The sequence below is a fragment of the Mastigoproctus giganteus genome, chromosome 13, assembly GCF_048544385.1.
Source record: "Mastigoproctus giganteus isolate SK-2022 chromosome 13, ASM4854438v1, whole genome shotgun sequence".
In the NCBI taxonomy this organism is placed as follows: domain Eukaryota; kingdom Metazoa; phylum Arthropoda; class Arachnida; order Uropygi; family Thelyphonidae; genus Mastigoproctus; species Mastigoproctus giganteus.
This window is the reverse complement of record NC_143587.1, coordinates 107304831-107328992: the sequence shown is the minus strand read 5'-3', so window position 1 is coordinate 107328992 and position 24162 is coordinate 107304831. Positions and strand designations below refer to the sequence as shown.

Sequence of the window (24162 nt, the reverse complement as noted above, 5' to 3'; positions counted from 1 at the left end):
GTGACCTAAGTAATTAGGTCAGTGAAAGTTTAAATTTTTATATATCACCTGGTTTTGGTGCATTATAGCCTTAGTTGCTAATGCGCCAATAAAACCCAACAACCAACCAACCGACCATTGCCTTATACAAAGGGATAATCACCTCTGGAATTGTAGGAAACGAACAAGAAGATTTTGCTATCAAGAACACCAGTCACATCACATCAGGCATCCAGATACCTTACACAGATTTCAAACACATCATACATAGCACCATTAGAAAAAAATGGCTATCCATTTGGCAGAGGCAAAAAAGCAATAAGCTCTTCCAGATTAAAAATGAGATCAAAAGCAGTGGCTATCAAGCCTAAGGGGCAATAGAAAGGAAGTAGTAGTACTTGTCAGATTGTGAATAGGACATACCCACCTAACTCATAGTTATTTACTCACTCAAGATGACCCTCCACTATGCAGCAACTGTCAAACTGAACTTACAGTAAAACACTTTATCATTGAATGCCCATTATACTTGAGAGAATGACAAACAGCTTTCTCTTCACATCTAGATTCCTCTAATAAACTTACCTTACAGCAGATTCTCAGAGACCGACAAGATATTAATGAAATTTTTATCTTCCTGAGAATGATAAACAAATATCATCTGATCTGAATCCTCTTTTTTAATATAACAGTCATGTACTAAATAAGACTGCAATAAGTGCATTATGGCCTTAGTATCCCTTGCACCAATAAATCAATCAAACAACAACAACAATCTCCAACAGCAAAACCAAAAGTGCCAGAAACTATGGTACTGAAACCACTGGTTTCAACCAAAATGGATATTGATCAACACAATGATTCAGGTGATGGAATATTAGAATGTCATGCAACCAATGAGATGGATGTGACACGTCCCTTTTTTCCAAAGAAAGATAAAGCCAAAATAGACCAATGCAAACAAGTCAAGCTAAAAAGCAGTCAAAATCAAAAACAGCCAACAAAATCACTTAGTGGAAAGAATCCTTCAATGGAATTTTAGAAGCTTTTGCAACACAGAGGACAGTGTATATGATCTAATCAACTGCTATGAACCAGCTGTCATATCCCTACAGGAAATTTATTTAAATGAACAAGTGTGTACTACCAATAAAAATTACACTATTTTTAGACAAAGATGGGAATATTGACTCACCAGCTTGTGGAGGGGTGGCGGTTCTTGTTAGAAACAAAGTTCCATAGAAACATATTGCTCTTCAGACTCCTTTTTGAAGTAGTGGCAGTGCGCATTGTAATTGGCATCACTAACAATAGCATCTATATATATATATATATATATATATATATATCTCCTAATTTCTCATTCTCTTCAGATGACCTAGAAAATCTAATAGTTCTGATACCATCTCCATTCTGCTTACTCAGAGACTTCAATGCTGCTCATCCATTTTTTTGACAGGATCCATGAGTGCAATAGACCTGCCAATCTGTTCTCCCTCCATATATACTATTACGGAGTGGTCTGTTCTTAAAAACCCACTAAACAGTGATTACCTGCCGATTCTCTGCAAGCTCCAAACACGGGCAAACTCCCCTTCATTACATCGCTCCTCTTTGAAATTTGGTAGGGTACACTGGATATGCCTCTCATGTCCAGTTAGATGATAAAATAATCCAATCCTACCCCATAGACAATGTCACAGAACATGTAACTAATCAAATATTTATTACAATCTGCTATCTCTGCAATATCAAAATCTTTACTGGGGAAACGAAAACACTGTAAATACTGGTGGAATCAAGATTGTACACATGCCTAACAGGAAAAAATGCAGCTTGGAATTTATTTTGTAAATTCCACACAACTAGTAATCTAAATTCAAAAGACTGAAAGCTAAGTTCCACTAAATAAGAAGACAGCAAAGAAAGATACCCGGATTAGCTTTTCCTCAAGTATAAACAAGGACACAGACAGCAGAATCATCTGGAGGGAAATAAAAACACTTAATGGCAAATATGGTCAATCACCAGCTACAGTACCGAACTGGGAAGGGAAGGCGTTGTCATCACCGGGAGAAATAGCAAATGCCTTAGCAGAATCAGTTGCCAGTATATCCACAATATCCACTTAACCCAACCTTTCAACGAATTAAAGAATTTGCAGAACAGCATAAGATTAACTTTTCTATGATAGCTTCCCACCAGCCATTCACATTAACAGAACTTTTAGGGGCTCAATAAAACATCCAGTAGCTGCTAGTCCAGATGGGATCTACTACATAATGCTAAAACAGCTTAACAGCAGATCAAAAAGAACATTAAGCTATTACAATCAAATATTCTTAGAAAATACTTACCCAATCTCCTGGCATCACCTAATAGTTCCAGGCTTCCCAAAGCCCAGAAAGGATCATACCTTTCCACATAACTGCAGGCCAATTTCATTGACTAATTGTTTAGGCAGAGTCCTGGGGAAAATGGTACACAGGCGGCTAATGTGGTTCATGGAAACAAACAACTTGCTAAACAGTGACCAGTACTGGTTTCGAAAGAATTGATCCACACTAGATGTGATGATAAAAGCAGAAGCAAACATCTGTAATGTCTTCATTAGAAGAGAACATCTGGTCATGATTAATCTCTATAATGAGAAAGACTTCAATACCACCTGGTGATATGGAGTACTTCAAGATCTTCATTCATTCGGCTTGACATTTTTTAAAATGAGGGATTTTATGTTGCAGGGGTAAAGACCACACCTTACATTTTATTGGAATTAAGGTATATTTTTGAAAAACGTGTTTTTTATTTTATTTTTGTATAAAACACAAACTACATCCGGATACAGAAATATTTTTGAAAAACAGCCTGGTTCCTGTTACCAACAATTTTTGACTGTTGGGGTTATGTTTAGATAATAAACTTAACTTTGATTCTCATATATCTTATATTTGAACTACCTGTCTTAAAAAACTGAACATCCTAAGAGCCATCTCCTTTGTGTCCCTGGGGTGTCAATAGAAGCTCCCTCTTTACAACTCTACAGTCACACGTGGATTATGGATCACCTGTCTACAACTCTGCTAGGAAAAGTTCTCTATACATCTGAACGCCATCCAGCTTAGTGCCCTTAGGATAGCTGTGGGAGCCTTCAGAACAACTATAGTCTACAGCCTGTATATTGAGGCCCCTTGACGTGGGCACCTGTATGTGGTGAGGAGACCTCCCAGTGATGCTGCTGGGCTTCCAGATTAGCATCACTGGGATCTAACGCCAATACCTTGGTTCCAGGGTTACATCTTTGGAATCCGGCATGTGCAGCCATCCGCCGCGACCCGTGGAATTCGGAAAGGGGGATCCTGGTGGTTGAGGGGGCCCAGCCTTAATACACCACTTTGGCCCCTGCTTCGACAAGACGGGTGGTCCCGGACCGGCCCAACTGGGATCAATCGGCGGGTGGTTTTTACTGCTAGGGTCAACTGCGTTCCAATAAGTCTCCCTCCCTTTGGTCCTGGGATGGGATCCAGGCTTATTGGAAATGTGGGTACGGTGCCTCTAATCTAACTTGGCGTCCCATTTGTGTACGCAGTACCTGCTAGTTCACGAGTGGGCGTCCCCTCGTAGGGCTCCGTGGTGAGTGAGGTACTTAGGGCATCTGAAATTTTTATCTTGCTCATATGAGTAATTTAAATTCTATTTCTTCTGGGGGCCCCAACAAGGCCCCTACCTAATCGAGATGAAACCACAGAAAACACCTCTGCAAAAAGAGCCAGAACTGAGGATATACCACCATCTGTGACACCGCTTTTCCTCATTCTCCATTCCACTGGAGAGCAGGCACTCGGGGAAAATGTCACCCTTTCTAATCCAGAAAGGATTAGAAGGGTTGACAGGATCTCCAAAATCTGTCAAAAGGCTACGTTTCTGGAGACATTTTAGTTGAGGCTGCAAGCCAAAAATATGCACAGCAACTACTGAAAGCCACATCGTTAGGGGGATTACCTATCATCGTTACTCCCCATAAAACCTTGAATTTCTCACACAGTGTCATATCAGAGTGGGATTTTCTTCATGTTTCTGAAGAAGAGATCTGCTCTGAACTTAAAGACCAAGGAGTGACGGCTGTCAAAAGAATATCGATGTGGAAGGATGGGAATCTCGTCCCTACCAGAGTTCTCATCGTAACGTTCAACACCCCACAGCCTCCAGGTTCCATAAAAGCAGGCTATTTAAACTGTCCAGTGAAGATTTATATCCCGAACCCACTGAGGTGTTTTAAATGCCAAAAGTATGGCCACCCTCAAACAGCTTGTCGTGGCAACCCTGCCTGTGCTTGCTGTGGTGCTAAAGACCACAAGAGCAAGGAATGTTTAATTTCTAAGCCAAGTTGTACTAACTGCAAAGGAGAACACCCTGCATGCCAGCGGTGGAAAGATGAGAAGGAAATTCAAAAACTAAAAACAGAGCTAAACATCTCCTATCAGGAGGCCAGTAGACACATCCAACCTATAAATAGCGCCAAGCCCTCATACGCCAAGAAAGCTTCTGGGAAAAGTACCATTGGTACTCAGACTGATATGAGTATTCCACGAAGGGAGTCATTTACCCCCATTGTGTGCTATTTATTAAGTTCTCAAAAGCCCACCCAAAAATCACAGTCAGCCGCCACTGCTATATCTGTACCTCCTTGTGCTCCATCACTTCCTAAACAGAGTATTAAAGAAACTCCGAAGAAAGGGGAACAGGCATCTACAATCCAAGAGACAATGGATGTCGAAGATAAGGAGGTACAGGACGAGTCTGTCCTGGAACTCTTTGCAAAAGAAGAAGAAGAAATGGATACAGGCCAATGTCCAGTCTTTCCAAAGAGAGATAAATCCAGGACTGAGAAAATGAAGCCCTCAGCCCTTCGGAAGCCACCAGACGGACTGAGTAAATCAAAATAATGGGTACATTTAAATTTCTCCAATGGAATTGCCGTGGATTTCGTAGAAATAGAGATGACATCAAGGCTCTCCTGAGTAAGCATGAACCAACTCTCTTTTGCTTACAGGAGACGTATTTAAAGACAAATGAGGACCCTTACTTACGTAACTGCTCAGTTATTCGCAGAGACAGAGCTGGGGATAGACCTGCCCACGGAGGAGTCGCTATCCTTGTGGGTAACCACAACCCCTTTCGAGCTGTGCTTCTTACCACTAATTTGAGGCTGTAGCAGTTCATCTTACAGTAGGGTTCCTTTTAACTATTTGCTCCATTTATTTGCCACCTGGGAACAACATCGCCCAGGCAGACCTTGATGATCTCATTAAGAAACTGCCACCTCCTTTCCTATTATTAGGGGATTTCAATGGGCATAATCCACTGTGGAGGCGTCTCCGTAGCCAGGTGGGAAGGAGCAGCAGTGCGTAGCACATGCTTCTTGATTAGACCGGGGTTCGAGCCCGTCACCACCAAATACGGAGGATGCGGAAAGGTCAAGGAATGACCACCGCATATTCCCGGAGCAATATGGCCTTAGTTGCTAATGCTCCTAAAAACCAAAACAAACAAAAAAAAAATCCACTGTGGGGTAGTTCTGACATCAACAGAATAGGTTGGATTATCGAGCGATTGCTTGAAAACAATGATCTGGCCCTTCTAAATGTGGTATCTAACACCTTTTTCCACACGGCTACCCATACATTTACTGCCATTGATCTTTCCATCTGCTCCCCTTCCCTCCTGCCTCTGAGTACATGGGAGGTTGAAGAAAAACCTTTATAGTAATGATCACTTCCCCATGTTATCCACCATTTCAAATGGGAGACAAATGTCACCAATCGAGGATACCACGTTGGAAGATCAGTCATGCTGACTGGAATGCCTTTCGTCATCTGCCAATGTTCAATACCACTATAGTCAGCCAGGAGCCAATTAATGAGTCAGTAAAACACATCACAGAAAGTATAGTCCAGGCAGCAGCAGTTGCAATATCAAGGACATCGTCCGGCTTTCCACGTTTTCCAAAACCATGGTGGAATGGAGAATGCACAGCAGCTAGGAAGGCTCAAAACAAAGCATGGGGAATATTTCGTCATTACCCCACCACAAATAATTTAATAGCCTTCAAACATGCATGTGCCAAAGCACAGCACATTAGACGTCAGAGCCAAAAGGAATCTTGGATCAAATTTTCATCTTCCCTTACACGGGCTGCCAATCCCAAAGCCATCTGGGACGAAGTTCAGAAAATGAAGGGCAAATACATCTCACACCCTTCATCGATCCTGGAACATAATGGATGTACAATTGCAGATCTAACTGCAATTGCAAATACTCTCGGGGAGACATTCGCTAAAGTGTCTTCAGAAACATCGTACCGCCCAGAGTTCCTCGCACTCAAACAAAGATCAGAAAAACATCACCTGAAGCTGTCCTCTAACAATTGCGAAGAATACAATCTGCCCTTTACACAGTGGGAGCTGAAAGCAGCGCTCTCACTATCCAAGGCGAGTGCTGTTGGGCCAGATGACATCCATTATGAGATGATTAAATGCCTTTCTTCGGATTCCTTGGATCATTTGCTCAGTCTCTATAATAGAATCTATATTGAAGAGACATTTCCGGACTCATGGCATATGGCAACCATCCTTCCCTTTCTGAAACCAGGAAAGGATCCAAAAATACCAAAAAATTACCGTCCTATCGCTCTGACGAGCTGCTTGTGCAAAATCCTGGAAAGAATGGTCAATGCTCGTCTTTTGTGGTATTTAGAAGCTAACGATCTCCTTTCCAGGATAGTGTGGCTTCCGAAGGAACAAGTCAACACTTGACCATTTAATGCGCTTGGAAACATCTATATGTGATGCTTTCCTGAAACGTGAGCACCAGGTGTCAGTTTTCTTTGATATGGAAAAGGCATACAAACACGGCTTGGAGATATGGAATTTTAAAAGGCATCTTTAACTTTGGTCTTAGAGGACACATTGCCCTCTTTATTAAAAACTTCCTTACAGACTGGTCTTTCCAAGTTCGTGTAGGATCTACCATGTCCCGGCCATTCTGCCAAGAAGAGGGAGTTCCACAAGGATCAGTTTTAAGCATTACGCTTTTTGCTATCGAAGTAAACTCTATAACTGAACAACTTCCTCCAATCTTAAACTGTGCCCTCTTTGTAGATGACTTTAGCATCTTTTTGCATTCATTCAATATGAGGGTCATTGAAAGACAATTGCAGAATGCCATAGACCGCGTCAACTCTTGGGCAGTGACTAATGGTTTTAGGTTCTCGCCACAGAAGACTGTCTGCGTACACTTTTGTCGCAAACAGAACCTTCACCCTGAACTAGAACTTAAACTCGGACAAGACATCATTCCAGTAGCACCCGAGACAAAATTCTTGGGGCTCATTTTCGACAAGAAGTTGACATTTTTACCTTATATTCGTCAACTGCGGACAAAGTGCACAAGAGAGTTGAATCTCCTACACTCTATTTCCTCCAATAAATGGGGAGCAAACTGCTCCACTTTGCTCAGCCCCTATCGTGCACTTGTCCGATTTAAACTAGACTATGGGTCCGAAGTGTATGCATCAGCTAGAAACAGCGTACTTAGATGGCTGGACCCAGTTCACCACCAAGCCATCTGTATTGCTACTGGAGCATTTAGAACATCCCCTGTCCAGAGTTTATTCTCATTGTTGCATATTCTCATTGAATGTTCCCAGCATTCATCCATCCAAAAATTCAGCTTAAACTCCCTATCCAACTTACAGGAACACTTAAAGTTATCACACATTCTTGGCAATGATGCCAATTTTGAGGAACTGTAAATATTTGAAATGCATAAATTTATGTAACAGCATCTGATCATAATAATGTGAAATCAGTGATAAGCAAATCATGAACAGGCCCAAGAGGCCTTGTACCAAAAAAACCCTAAATACAACAAATAAAAATTATTCAGCCTGAAAATAAAAATGACTTTACAAAACATATTTAGTTTTAATTTATTAAAATTAGAGAAGGAAGGCAAACTTAATGTAGAAAGTATGGACTTCGATGATGCATTTTTGACATTGAATTGGTTATTAAGCAGTCTGTGAAATCAAAGGTTGTATTCAAATTATAGGTGAACAATATTTCATAACAAATTTACAAAGAATTGCAAAGCCGTATCCTGTTGGGTAGAAGATATTAATGGTTTCAGACTGTCTAGTATCAAATTAACACGATTTTCCTATAATTGCCTGTGAAATATAATTTGTATATTACAAAGTTTTACAGAAACTACATAATGAGTAGGCCTATAAGATTCTTCCTTCCTTCAGAATTTATCTAAAACTTGCATTTTGTTTTTTAGGGTGATAATGTTCGCTACTTTTTTGATAATCTAGGCAGGATTAAATCTGCTGTAAGTATTTCTTTTATTATTATTTATTTTTTTATTTTTTTTTTTATCCATTCTTGGAATATACCTTATTTAGAGTAATCATTAACTTTCTTTGTTACCAGTAAACACAGTTTTCATTATTCATACATGTTTACTGTAAATATGTGAAGAAATCATATCCGAAGAATTAACCAACTAAAATTTTCACTCCCTTCACTAATTCATTCCAATTAAATTGCCAATTTGATATTGTCTCTGCATTTCTTTAACAAATTAGTTCATTCATCATTATTCTATTGAAGCAAGATAAATTCTGTTAAGTTATTAACCAGCTTGCTACATTCTGTCATGCAGAAATAAAACTTACCATCGGCCTATTCACCTGGCATGCTTTAAATTTCAAAAATTGAGTGTATATGGCTGACTGAACCTTATACACTCAATCAAATTTTACCTGACAAAGATATGTCAGGATTTTTTAAAAACTACATACCTTTATACACATGAGTATTTTTTAATACTCATTGTGTTTACTTCAATTACTCTACCTGATTCTATTTTTATCTCAATTTACTAGTTTTGTACCTATTTGTATATATTGCTATAGTATCATTTTTGTAAATAACTTGTGTTTTAATATATTTAAATACTGGACTTGTGCCTTGTGGCCTTAGTTGCCCATGCACCATAAAAATCAAATCACTCGCTTATCATTCTGCCATATTAATATACTGACGATCAATGCATTGATTATAGAATGACACCTTAACTCTCCCATTTGCTCTGTTGTGGCAAGCAATGAGTAGATATTTAAAATGCCTAATAGGTATGATTTTATTTGGTTGTTTTAAGAATGAACGGTGTACTTTTACATTTTAGCATTGAGGCAGATATTCACTATAGCTTTTTTTATATATTAAATTGCTTAATAGTATAAAATTATGCCTTTGTGCTTAACTCTAATAAATTAAGGTATGATTTAAGAAAAAGAAAAATTTTAAAAAAAGGAAATTTTGACATGAAACAGTGATAAAGACCCTCTTTAAGTAATAACTGATAATTCAGTGTTTTAGTATCCTTAAGACAGTGTTATTAGATAAATTATATACATTTTCATATATTCCTACATCAAATGATAGGCATATTTAGTCTTCTCTTGTATTCATAATTTTCTGTTGTTCCAGAATTATGTGCCGACAAACCAAGATATACTCCATGCAAGAGCAGCTTCAAAGACCATTAATGAATACTTAGTGCATATTAACAGCATTCCTTTCCGATTTGTTGATGTTGGTGGCCAGCGCTCACAACGACAGAAATGGTTTATGTGTTTTGAAAGTGTAACTTCCATTCTTTTTCTTGTGTCATCTAGTGAGTTTGATCAGGTATTGCTAGAAGATCGTCAAACTAACCGCATTGTTGAATCTAGGAACATATTTGAAACTATTGTAAATTACCACTGTTTTATAGATGTTTCTATAATTCTTTTTCTTAACAAAACTGATCTCCTACAAGAAAAACTTCAAAATCAGGACACAAATATATCTTCTTATTTTCCAGAGTTTAAGGGCAATCCTCATAATTTAGAAGATGTTCAAATGTTTATTGTACACATGTTTGATGGTGTGAGGCGAGACCATTCTAAACCTTTCTATTATCATTTTACCACTGCTGTTGATACTGAAAATATTAAAGTTGTATTTAGTGCTGTCAGGGATACCATACTTCAGAGGAATATCAACCAGCTAATGTTACAGTAGTATTTGTGCCTCAGTTTGGAATTGTGCCTTAAAAACTTTGCCAAATCAAAAACATTCGGTAACACAAATATAAATATACTAGAAGCTGCACTTTATAAATTTAGATTGTTTATTTTTATTGAGATACAAAGTATTTTCCATAATTCTAGACTATAGTCATGAATAGACCTCTCAGAAGCCTACTGCATTGATAATGACGTTAACATTAGAAAAATGTTGATTAGTTTATGCAGTTGTAAATTCAGATTATTGTATGCATTCATTATGATAGTAGTCATATAGTATTGTTATTAACTGTAAATTCTATTTTTTATTATGATTCAGTGTTTAGCATTTGTATATAAAATTTGTACATTTGCATATTTTATCATTAGTTTATTATAAGGAATTTTCTCACATTTGATATTGTTAGTGATGGTTGCTACTCTCATTACGCACTACAGACGAAGCTGTGAAGTACGATGAAGTAGCAGATGTTCTAGGAAATGCATTCCATCCTTAGTCACAAAAAAGCTTTTTTGCTGATATATTTATTGTAGGAATTTTAATTGTCTTACCTGCTTTTGTTTCAGAAGAAACAATGGTTACAAAAAAAATAACATGAAATGCTTTTGCATTTTTGAAATAGAACTTGTCTGGCAGTTTTTGAAAATATTTTTATGAACATTTTGATATACTAAATATATTATTTTAGATGATGACATTTTATTATGCTTAAGTACTTTTTGCTAAATTTCACTTTTTTTATTTAATTTTTTGTTCTCCACATACTGTGAACCACTTTAAGTTAACTTGTAAACCAAAAATATTTCCAGATGTAATACTCATTATTGGTGCTCGTATCCATGTTCTCTGAAGTGATTATTTTAGTTATTTTTCATCTTAAAGTAATGGCAATTAATGTTTTTTTTTACTTAGCTAACTTTATTTTGAGAATAGCATTTATTGAATGTTATGGTTGGAAGATTTTTACTGTCACAAAGTATGAGAAGTGTGAGAAATTACAAGAACAAAGTTAGAATGTTAAAAATATAACTGCAACTGCATATATAGTCTTCTAAATACAGTTAAATTAAATGTGTAGTTTTCATATGTTTATTTTGAAAACTTGTTTAAAAAGTAAGCAAATTTTCATACTTAATTTATATTCCAAACTTCTCATTTCATGTTGATGTGTAATTTCTGAGAATATCATATTTTCCATAAATATTAAAGACCTGCAGCTCTGTTCAGCTATCTGTTATATATATATATTATTTTTTTTTTTTCTTTTTAATTTTTATCACCACACTGAGTTTTTTTAATTGTAAATCAACTGTTAGAAAAAAATAAATTATGCTCGATAGCACTGATCTGACCCATCTAGTTACTTTCATTTTCTTCAATTGATCAAAGTGAAAAATATATAGACATTTTATATATTAAAGTTAATGTTATGAAATAATTATCTATAAATTAATGCTAATGGTCAGTATTATGATGAGTCTATTGTATGAATTTTTGAAAGCAGCAACAAAAAACTTCACTTCAGTTAATACATTTGAATGAGACATTTATTTGCCACTATCATAAACTTATTTAGGCTAGCTCATATATGAGTAATGTGTGTTATCTTCTCTAATGAAATTCAACGTAACTAATTTGTACTATATTCATGATAACATTCACCAAATCCCTAATACGTAATTTTTTTTCTTTTCATTTCTGAGCACCTTATCTCATAGGTTTTATATTGAATGAAGACTTAGTCTCGTGCATACGATGAATTTTTGCATGTTAGATTTATCAAAAGGCTTTTTTTATTATTATTTTCTTGTAAATTTCATTTGAATATTGGTGATTTCATTCCTTATCAAGCAGTGGTGACTGTTCAGTAGAAATTTTGTTTTTAGCATTAGTAGGAGGCATTTGATACAAGAAAGCAATCTTATGCAGCATCAGCCAAAAAAAGAAAAAAAAAAAAAACCACTTCCACTTCACCCTCTGTTCGTTCGAAATACCTGTCCAGCTGAGCCTTAAACTTATTTAGGCTATCAACTTCCACGACAAGGGATGGAAGTCTGTTCCACCAACCAACCACCGGCTGGTTAAAGGCAAATTTCCGCACGTCTATCCTAAATTTGTCTTTCCTCAATTTGAATTTATGCCCTCTCAGGTGATTATTCTGAGCAAAAGGAAGAATCCCATCAGCATTGAGCATGCTCAAACCATTCAAGGCTTTATACACATCTATCAGATCACCTCGCTGGTGCCTAGTCTCCAGACACTGTAATTTGCAAAACTTAAGCCTTTCTTTGTAAGAGCACCCCTTTGTTCCATTCACTAATCTTGTTGCTCTTCTCTGTACTCATTCCAGCAGCTCTACATCCTTCTTGAAATGAGGCCTCCAGACCTGTATACAGTACTCTAGGTGTGGCCTGACCATTGCCTTATACAAGGGAATAATCACCTCCTTATCCCTACTAGAAAAATTCCTATATATCATTGACAATACACCATGAGCTACTCTTGCAGCCCATCAGCACTGCTCAGAGAACTTCATATCTGCCTGCGCAACCACCCCTAGGTCCCTTTCATTCTCTACCACTCAGTGTAATACCACAGAATTGATACGTTGCTCTGGGGTTGCTGTTTCCCATATGTAGTACTTTACATTTGTCAATGTTAAACTTCATTTGCCACCTCTAAGCCCATCTGCTCAACCTTTCCAGATCCTGTTGCAGCAGCATAGTGTCAGTAGTGTCTTTGACAACCCTGCCAACCTTTGTATCGTCTGCAAACTTGGACATTAAGCTTGATATACCATCATCAATATCATTTATAAATGCAGAAAACAATAATGGACCCAACACTGAACCCTGAGGGACTCCACTAATAACATTAGTCCACGATGAGCAGTGTCCATTGATTACCACTCTCTGTCTTCTCCCCCTCAACCTCCCCTTTATCCATAGCAGCAATTTGCCTCCAATGCCACACTGCTCCAATTTGTGCAGCAGTCTTCCATGTGCAACAGTATCAAAAGCCTTTCTAAGATCCAAGTATATAATATCAAAGTTATTCCCTGCATCCAGTTCCAGTGTGACTGCATCATAGTATCCAATCAAATTGGTCAGGCAAGACTTCCCCTTAACAAAACCATGCTGTGTCCGAGCTATAGCTGAAGTCTTGTCTAAAGGATCCTGCAGTGCTTCTTTAACTAGTGCCTCCATTAATTTTCCTGGAACAGAAGTTAAACTCAGAGGTCTATAATTACTTGTGTTAGCCTTTGATCCTCATTTGTGAATTGGGGTCACATTTGCACATCTCCAGTCTGTGGGTACCTCCCCTGAGTCCAAGGAAGCTCCCATAATTATGGCTAAGGGTTTTCTTACTTCCTTTGCTGCCTCCTTTAATATAACTGGATAGATCCCATCCACCCCGGGTGCCTTTCTTGCATTTATCTTCAACAATTTCTCCTCCACTTTACTCTCAGTTATTACAAGATTCTCTAGCTTACTGTCAGAGTTGAATACACCTCTGGCATTCCCCTCGCTGAATAACTCCTCATGTGTGAATGTTGATGCAAAATATTCATTTAGTTTGTTAGCTACCTGAGCAGGATTATCAACAGTTGACCCATCGATATCAAATGGACCAATCTGATTCATCTCCTTCCTTCTAGAGTTTACATAAGTAAAGAACTCTTTGCTGTTTTTCTTTGCATCCCTTGCCAAAGATTTCTTGTAATCTGCCTTCGCCTGCCTAACCTCCTCTGTAACTTGGTTACAGATCAACTTGTATCTATCATAGGCTTCTGTGTCACGTGTTAATTTGTATGTATCCCATGCATTTTTCTTCTCTGCATTTGTCTCATTAGTTCATCTGACATCCATTTAGGCCTAAACCTTGAACAATATTTCTTAGTTGGTATGTAAAGCCTAGTAGCTTCCAAGATAAGTTTTTTTTGAATGCTTCCCATTTTGAATTTGCTGTTGGTAACATCATCAGTTGGTCCCACTGTATAGAATTTAAATACTGTCTCAGTCCATCGTAGTCACCTTTACGAAAGCAATAACCCTTCCCTTTACCCCTAATGGTAGTTGCCTCTTTGAGTAAATCCCACTTCAGTACACTGTGATCACTGCCACCTAGTGGTTCATTTATCTGCAGATTCTTAATGCATGAAGAATCACTACTGAAAATCAAATCAAGAGTATTACTCCCTCTAGTTGCCTCCCAAACATGCTGATGTAGAAAACAATCATCCAATAAATCCACAAAAGCCTTGCTAGTGTGTGAGTGACCAGCCCCAAAATTCCAGTCAATATCTGGGAAATTAAAATCCATCCATTATAAGACTCTCTGATTTACTGGCCCACTATTTCCCTGTACAGTTTCTTATTATACTCATCAGAGTCATTAGGCCTATAGCACACTCCTACTCTCAATTTTAATCTCCCAATGCTTATGTCACACCAAACTGACTCGACACTGCACTGTCCAGCGATGTCGACTGGCTTCACTTCCTTGGATTTTATGTGTTTCTTAACTAATAGCATAACCCCTCTTCCCTTCCTATCCTGTCTATCCTTTCTGTAGATGTTGTACTCCATAACTGTTCACAAGGTAGGTGTGTGTGCGTGCGTGCTTACCTGCTGACACTTCCAAATGTGTAAGGTTGCAGCAACCTTAATAATGGGCAGAGACAAGCCAACATGATTTTTCACAGGATAAAACAGTGTGCTATTGGTGGTTGATGGACAAGGGGAAATTAACTGTGGTAATTATTGTTACTGACAGAAATTGTTAAAATTTCACATGATCTGTACCAGTTTGGAAACTTACTGAAGGATATGGATTACTATGCTAACATGATATTGCTTGCGTAGTTTTAAGGTGGATTCATAGAGAAAGAAATCTGTTGTCCTCTCAAGCCAATAGTTAATTTTACAAGATCATTTACATATAAACTTGGCATTGTATGCTAGTATACTGATAGAATGTGTGTAGATCCAGTTAGCCGTGCATTAAATGATGGTTAAAAATTGAAGTAAAGAACTTTACGTTTGTGTTGTTCAGGATCTGGAATTTCGAGCTGTGTTTGGCTACAGTGTAATTTGAAGATCATATGTATAAATATGTAAATAGCACTGCTGTGGGATTCTCAACCATCATAGTAGTCACCAATGCATTTATGAAGAGATTGAAAAACTGCTGTTTCAGTTTTCTCTCTCTTACATAAGGATATGAGTAAGTTATGCAGATAGTGTTTTCAGTTATTCCTAGGGGCTTTCCATGCAAATGGAGGTGTTCTCCAATATACAAAGGGTACTAGGAAAGTTTTGCAATATGACGCAACAATGAATCACAGGAAGCTGCTTGTTGCTGCATGTTGAGACATGTTCATACGTGCATAGTAGCCGTCGCGCCAAGTCGATGGGTTCAGTTATTCTTTAGTAGTGAGAGTGTAAAGTGCTTGCGATGGCATCGTGGTCACGAAATGAGATAAGGACAGTTTTGCGGTATAATTTCGTGCGTGGTTTAACCATAGACCAGTGCTTAGAAGAAATGACTCTTGCACTAGATGATGATTGTCCACATCGTACAACGATATTCAGGTGGTATAGAGAATTCCAAAGGGGAAATTTCACTCTGGAGGATTCTGAGAGGCCGGGAAGGCCACGAACGTCAGTTACGGAGGAAAACGTTACTGCTGTGAGGAAAATGCTTGAAGAAAACAGGCGAGTGACCTACCAACAGATAGAGGATACTTTGGGCCTAAATGCACCAGCAATTCGTTCGATTCTGCAAGATCATTTGCACGTGAAGAAACTTTGTTCTCTCTGGGTGCCGCATCAACTGACTGAAGAGCAGATGACACTGTGTGACTTGGTGCCGGGAGATGTTAAAGTTTGATAAGGGACAATCTCGGTATGTGAACAACATCGTGACAGGTGACGAGACTTGGCTGTACTATTACGATCTGCCGACCAAGGCTCAAAACAAAGTTTGGGTCTTTGATGATGACGACACACCCATAATTGTCAGAAAATCCCGATCTGTAAAGAAGAAAATGATAGCTGTATTTTTCAAATCGAGTGGAATTGTGGAACGTGTCGTTTTGGACACGCAGAAGACAGTCACAGCTAAGTGGTATACTGAACAATGCCTGCCTAAAGTCATTGGATCTATGAAGAACCTGCGGCCAAAGTCAAGAATGGACACCTGGTACCTCCATCACGAAAATGCTCCAGCTCACTGCGCCAAAGCCTGCACCGAATATTTGACCACGACAGGACTGAAACTTCTCGAGCACCCTCCCTACAGTCCAGACCTTGCTCCCTGTGACTTTGCACTGTTCCCGCATGTGAAAATGAAGCTAAAAGGGAGGCGGTTTTCCAGTGATGAGGACCTTCTACGGGCTTGGGACAACGAGTGTGCTTTACTCCCTAGTGAAACTTGGCAGAACTGGTTTAAAGATTGGTTTCGGAGGATGGAGAGGTGTATTGAATGTAGAGGAAATTACTTTGAAAAAATTAAATAAACAAAGCTGTATTGCAAAACTTTCCTAGTACCCTTTGTATAATAAAAATATTCACTTCACCATCAAGACGGATTGATGCTTTCCATTCCCTGTGGCAACAGCTGTGGTATTTAGGAAACAGGTGTTTGTGTGCATGCACACCCGTGTACAGGATAATATACAGATTACACTGGTCTACTTAAGTTAAGTTTTGATGTTTCCAAAATTCATGGTATTTTGGGGTGTACTTTTAGTGCTAATTCTAAAAATCCAAATTTTTTTTTTTTTTTTTTTTCCCATCACTTACACAGCTTTTATAAATAGTATGAATTGGTTTCTTGGATCGACATTCCATGTATATACGATATGTATACTTCATTTGACTGTCAGGTATCACTTATGTAGACACATTGACACCTGTAAGTCACATAGCTGTATAAACCTACAAAGTGTTTCTTCCACATTGTTATTTTCTGGTTTGTTTGTTATTTGGTTTTTAGGAGCATTAGCAACTAAGGCCATATTGCTCCGGGGATATGCGGTGGTCATTCCCCTCACGCATCCTCCATATTTGGTGGTCACAGGCTCGAACCCTGGTCTAATCAAGAAGAGTGTGCTACGCACTGCTGCTTCTGCCCACCTGGCTACTGAGGCACCTTTGTTTTCTGGTTGTCTGTCAATTAGTATCTGCTTCTAACATGACTTTCATGTTCTGTGGCCTTTGACAATGGCAACTTGTGGTTGTATGAATAATCCAAGTATATTTTATTACATTTGCTGCAACTGTGTTTGGTAAAACAAAGGCAGAATATAATTATCGTATGTGCATGTGCTACATATTTTGGAATTAAATTAGACGACCAAGATAAAAGTTTGGCTTCCCCCACTCGCTCTCATAAAGTATGCCATACTGTGTGGAGGACTTGTGATTGTGGAAAGGTGGTGAAAAGAAAGCCATGTCATTTGCCTTCCTGTGATGTAGGGGGTACTTCGGGATCATATTAATGACTGCTACTTTTGTTCTATAAATGTAACATGTTACAATGCAAAGAACAAGCAGAGCATTTTTACCTCAACAACATTACTTCAGCTGTAAAGCCAGTAGCCCCATATACCCAAACTACTGGCATCCACCACTCATTCTTTAACATATGTAGTCAGGTCATTTGTCATCTAGAGAATGACTGACTGTTGTGGAAGAAATTCATAACTCTAGACCACAGCTGTTTACACAAAATAAACTCAATCTCATGAGAGATTTAATCTGCCACAAGGGTCTTCAGAGCTTTTAGGATCAAAACTGAAATCCAAGAATCTGCTGGCCCTAGGAGCAGTCTTTTCATGTTATACACATGAAAAGAACTGGTTCCCCATTTTTCACCTACCATAAGTACATCTCTTTATGTGGATGATTTCAATATTTCATTCCGATCTCAAAATGTGAGAACGATAGAACAACAATTACAAAGTGCAATAAACAAGGTCAGCAATTGGGCTCAGGAAAAGGGTTTCACAATCTCAATAAAAAAAAAAAAAAAAACAATAGGCATGTAGTTCTGTAGGAAAAGAAACCTTCATTTAAATCCAGAATTAAAACTTATCGAACAATTAATCCCAATAGAACAAACCACAATTTCTTGGACTTTTTCTTGATAAAAAAACTAACTTTTTTTAGAACATATAAAACTAAGCAGAAACTGCCTTAAGAAACTAAACATTTTGAGAGTCTTATTAGCAATGACCTTTGGTATGGATAGAGGTACTTTATTGCGATTATGCAGAGCCCTAATAAGATCTTGACTAGTCTATGGAGCCCCCGTATACAGCCAAACCGAGTGCCCTGAGATGACATGATCTGATCTAGTGCATTATAATGCTTTTCATACAATGTTAAGAGCATGTCGAACATCACCAGTCCAGAACCTATATGCAGAGGCTCGTGAGCCACCACTGAAACTCTGAAGGCAAAACTTGCTGTTATACTACTCTGCAAAGATAAAATCAATACCTGACCACCCGATATGGACAATCCTACATGAACCAAGTTTGGAAAACATATATAGAGCACATCCAAATACCAACAAACCAGCAGACATATATTTAAGACTTAATCCTGCAACGTAATTTAAATCTCTATCAGATAGCAATTTCTTCTGAAGTTCCATATCCACCTTGGGATACCATTCAAATAATATGCAGTCTCCATATGTATAATTGGAACAAGTATTCTTTACCTAAGCAAAATTTCCAGCAATTACATGCAGCCTACAAAGATCTGTGTTGCAGTTGTACCTTAATGTACACAGATGGTTCCAAAACAGAAACTAAAGTAGGAATAACAGCCAAGTTCCCAAATACCATCTCCCAACTAAGTGCAGCATTTATATGGCATAACTGGAGACTATAAAACTAGTCATGAACCATATATGACTAACCAACATCCCCAACAGTATAATTTTCACAGATTCATTCAATGAATAACTAATGACCTTTGGTACGGATAGAGGTACTTTATTGCAATTATGCAGAGCCCTAATAAGATCTTGACTAGTCTATGGAGCCCCCGTATACAGCCAAACCGAGTGCCCTGCAAACCTTAAAAAATAACACCAGAAATACCCATCCGACTGCATGGCAAATCCAAAATATGCTAGCAAAACGAAATCAAAACAAGTTTCTGCTGGGTTCCTGGACATGTTGGAATAGATGGTAATGAATAGGCAAAACAAGTGGAAAGCCTGATCAACAAAACCATACCTAGACTATAAAATTGCAATCCGAAATAGCAGCAAAAACATGGCAGGAGAAAGCCAGTAACAAATTATTTCAGATAAAACCATTGTTACAACAATGGAAAAACACTTGTTGGTTTAGAGATTTATTAGGTGCATCGGCAACTATGGCCATAGTGCACCGGGAAAAACACTACAAGACCTAACAGACTAACTGGATAACATCAGACAAGAAGTTATACTAAGCAGATTAAGAATAGGCCACACACACCAATGTTACCTGCTCCAATCTAAATCTCCACCGTGATGCTCTGACTGTCAAACAATACTAACAGTTCAACATATCCTACCTACCTTTACACGAGAACATCAAATTTCATTCAAACCCTTAAAAGCAACAAACACTACTTATTTACAAACAATATTAGTAGACAAGTGTAATATATCAGAAGTTTTCCAGTTCCTGAAACTTACAAATTACTATAACTTAATATAAAAATCAAAAACCTGGAATAACTGATGGGTCTCCCCATCAGTTATTCCAGGTTTTCAACCTGCACAAGTATATGCATGTTCATAGACCAATTTGCCTGTGAACACTCACTCACACTCTTCTACAGGCTGATCAGGCTAGCCAGGTGGATAAAGTGCCTGCCTGGCAACCCAAAGGTCACAGGTTCGAATCCCGCCTCGGGCTTGGATCAGAGTAAAATGCAAAAGCTTTGGGAGGTGCATTATGGCCACAGAAGCCATAATGCACCTCCCATGCGCCAACAACTAACAAAAAAAAAAAAATTCTACAGACAAATATGTAATATGGATATGAGAAACAAGTTCCACTGCCATTAAATAACAAGCCCTGAGTGCCAAACAATCTGGTGACTAAAGTCAATTTCAAATGTGATTATTGAGCTCTCTATAGAATACTGTTTATATACCGTACTGAAAAGAGACCTTAAAGGCATTAAAAGTGTAATGAAAGTAACCAAAAGCTTAGAAGGAAATCCATGTTCTGTTAATTTTTCCTTTCTTTTAACAAAAACTAAGAGACTACACCTCTTGGTTAATAGATGATGATGCTCCTGCCTCCCCATGGTAGGCTAGAAGCCTAGATGGAAAAGTACTTACCTCTGCCCAGGCTAAAAGGAGCACACCATGACATACAGCAACTATTCTCCATTTGAGCATAGGCACTGAGGCTCTGAAAATGAAACTGACCATAACACATCACAGTCAAAAAAAAAAAAAAACACTGCAACAACAATGCCTATCACTCCGTAGCTTGCTTTCTCTCACAAATCTGTGAGTAGAATCCATTTCTTATTCAAAAATGTTTAGTAACTGTAGTGGGTTCACCCAAAATTGTAAAAAGACTTGGACTTAGTGATTTACTGGTCATATAATGCACAGTTCTCTTAGAATTGCCCTTGAGGTTTTCAGAACATTACTGGTCCAAAGCATATATGCAGAAACCAGTGAACTTCCCATATCATTTGAACATCTCTTTTATCCTTGAAACAAATTTCTTCAAGAACAAACCAAATGAAAATAAAGCTACAGGAATCTGGTTACGAGAAGTAATGCAGCAATGGAATGTCCATCTGGATAACTTCTGCCAAGATTTAAATGCAATGCAACCTCTATGGACAATATTCACACCTTTGTGTGACAACTTTTGTAAGTTGGGGTATATGTTCCCAAGCAAATCAGTCTTCAAAAACTATATGCAGCCTGCATCTCAGCCAATTTACACAGATGAACAGAAACTGACGATGCTGTAGTAGTCCTTCCAACATCTACTGTCTTCAGTCTTATTACCACATGAATGCAGTGTTTTTACAGCTGAACTTATACGGGCAGTTCTCGCTTTACGAGGTTTTTTTTTTTCAAAGTATCAAGTATCAACAAAATCGAAAATATGAATATTAATTGCAAAAAATGAATGCTAAACATTCACAAATACCGCATTCAAACCACGTGCATAGCTATACAATAGTTAACCCCACTTTACCATATTAATCAGTTCCAGAGACACCATGGTATCGTGAAAATATCGTAATGTGAACCCAATAACACATTGTTTTTTGGTAATTCATTTCAAGACCTTGGAAGTTGAAATTTTCGCTGTATAACTTAAGTTATTTATCTCTCTAAAATTTCATTTTTAAGGTCATGAGCATGACCTTAAGGCCATATAAAAAGTCATGAGCGTAGTTTGTAAATTGTATTTATTACAAATTCAAATCGTTAAAATGCACTACACTTTCATTATTATCATATGTTCCGTTATAAGAATCGATTTTGAACGCCTTTATGATATTTTTCTAAAGCACGTTTCTGGAGGTCACGACCATAAAACAATTTGCACTTTCCGGTTTATTGGGCTTTTCTGTTAGTGCATCTAATCTTAAATGGGTAGTAAACTCGATCTTATTGCATTTGCAATAATACCGATAGCTGGAATGCTGTGGGATTTTACATCATTATGGTGAAATGTGCTTCCCTGTACTGAAATCTTCAGTCGTATAAAAACAAATTTTCAGAATCTTCTCTTCATTCCTTTTTGTTTAAAGCTTCATAAACTTTCGTGTCTACTCCATGTGAATCGTGTTAGTTGCAATTTGTGTGTGCCGTTAAAAAATGCTTATGCATATGCAGTTATGAAATTTATAATTAAAAGAGAAGATTATCTTGGAAGCAAACGCCTCTTGAAACATTTGTGAAGAAGACTCCTTTTGCAACAAACCCGAGTGCCGAGCCAGTAATGAGTGATCAACGAGTGTGCATTTAGTCGACGATGATGACGGAGAATAAACATTCTTTTATGTTTGTAAGTCATAAATAATTTCTCTATTATTATAATTTGTTTGATTTTACAGGCTATGTTTTCATTTTTTTGGATAAATCAATCATTGTTTAAACATAAACTAATTAGCTAACTAATTTTATTGTTGATAGCGTAACTCCTATTTTTAATATTGTCTATGAGAAATAAATTCACACTTTACGAGTTTTCGCTTTATGAACGCGCACTAGGAATGAGTTGACTTGTAAAGTCGAGAACTACCTGTACTATTAAAATGGCTTTGGCCCTACTTACTAACCTTTACAGCCAGTAGACCATAATTTCTGTGGACTCTGAATGCAGTGATGGCCCTGCAAACAATTTCAAAAACTCTCTGGTAGGTTGAAATTCTGAAAAACGAGCATGCAAATCAAGCAGCCCAGGACCCTATTGATATATGACTTCATACTGATTTTAAACTAATCATACAGTAACTATGTATTGAACATGGGCTCAATGTGGCACACTTAAATGTAACAAATTTCTACAAATAAAACAAAATTGTGGAAATCCAGCTTTTGACAATTTATAAGATATCAAGCACATTAATGTATGTAGTAGTCATGGAGTCTTGAATCACAGTCAGTAAAGTATATAACCTTCTATGGCCTCACCAATACCCCTTTAAACCAATGTAGCTTGATCACTCAACTACATTGGCCTAAAGAGATATTGGTGAGTGCACAAATTAGTCACTATTGCTTACAACGTCTTATTTCTTGGAGATGGTTCTATTCTTGGTTTACATTGCTGCTCCCCACTTACTCTAAAACATATCCTTCTGGAATGTAAACATATTGCTAGAATTTTTTCTTGATCTTTGCTAACAGAACCTCTAAATTTTAGCCACATTATTGGAGATTATGCCAATTTAAACAGCTTCCTACTTTTACAGAATTGGAGAATAAGGAAAAGTAACATCACTGATGGTGGTGTATCCTCAGTTCTGGATCTTTTTACAGAATTGGAGTCAGTATCATCTGATTAGGCAGGGCCTTATTGTGGGCCCTAGAAGTAAAAGAGGGACAGTTTACTCATAGGAGTAAAAAAATTTCTAATTCCCTAAGTACTTTACCTACCACAGAGCCCTATGAGAGATGCCCACTGGCAGGTCCTGTATATGTGAATGGGATGGCAAGTTCATTTAGAGCATCATATCCACATTTCCAATAAACCTTGACCCTGTCTCAGGGCCAAAGGGAAGCAAACTTATTGGAATGTCTGAGTGATTCCAGTTAAGCTAGTCTGTGGCCTCCCATCTTTCAAAGCAGGGGCCAAAGTGCTGCATTAAGGCTGCATCCCTAAGCCGCCAGCATCTCCCTTTGAGTTTCCATGGGTTGCAGCACATGCCAGATTCCAATGATGGAACCAAGGTATGGATGTTGGATTCCAGTGATGCTAATCTGGAAGCTCAGCATCACAGTGGTCCCTCACCATGTATAGATGCCCACGTTGAGGGGCAAGGTAAAGAAAGTCTTAAAAGTAGCTACATAAATTTGTTTTTGAGCAACAATGTAGGGAGCTGTTTAAATTGGCATAATCTCCAATAATGTGGCTCAAATTTAGAGGTTCTGTTAGCAAGGATCAAGAAAAAAATTCTAGAAATATGATATGTGTACATTCCAGAAGTATATGTTTTAGAGTAAGTGGGGAGCAGCAATGTAAACCATTGTAAGCAATTGTGACTAATTTGTGCACTCTTTTCCTTAGACTCTAATTCTGTAAAAAGAGCCAGAACTGAGGATACACCACCATCATCAGTGATGCTGCTTTTCCTTATTCTCCATTTCACTGGAAAGCAGGCATTTGGGAGAAAATGTCATCTGGAAAGGATTAGAAGCGATTAAAAGGCTACGATCTGGAGATCTTTTAGTGGAAGCTGTGACAAATCTGCCCAACAAATTCTGAAAGCCACATCCATTGGGAAATACCTATCATTGTAACCCCCATAAACCCTGAATTATTCGC

General features: G+C 37.9%; 1 protein-coding gene across 1 annotated transcript in view; it reads left to right on the top strand.

Annotated features, from left to right (window-relative positions):
- Positions 1-10362, top strand: part of LOC150076342 (guanine nucleotide-binding protein subunit alpha-12-like) — a 29793-nt gene extending 19431 nt beyond the window's left edge. Inside the window, exons 2-3 of the mRNA XM_090388157.1 lie at positions 8323-8373; positions 9537-10362. Of these exons, the coding sequence (XP_090244283.1) occupies positions 8323-8373; positions 9537-10112 (627 nt within the window). The 3' untranslated portion in view covers positions 10113-10362. The remainder of the gene's footprint in view (positions 1-8322; positions 8374-9536) is intronic.
- The last annotated feature ends 13800 nt before the right edge of the window (positions 10363-24162 follow it).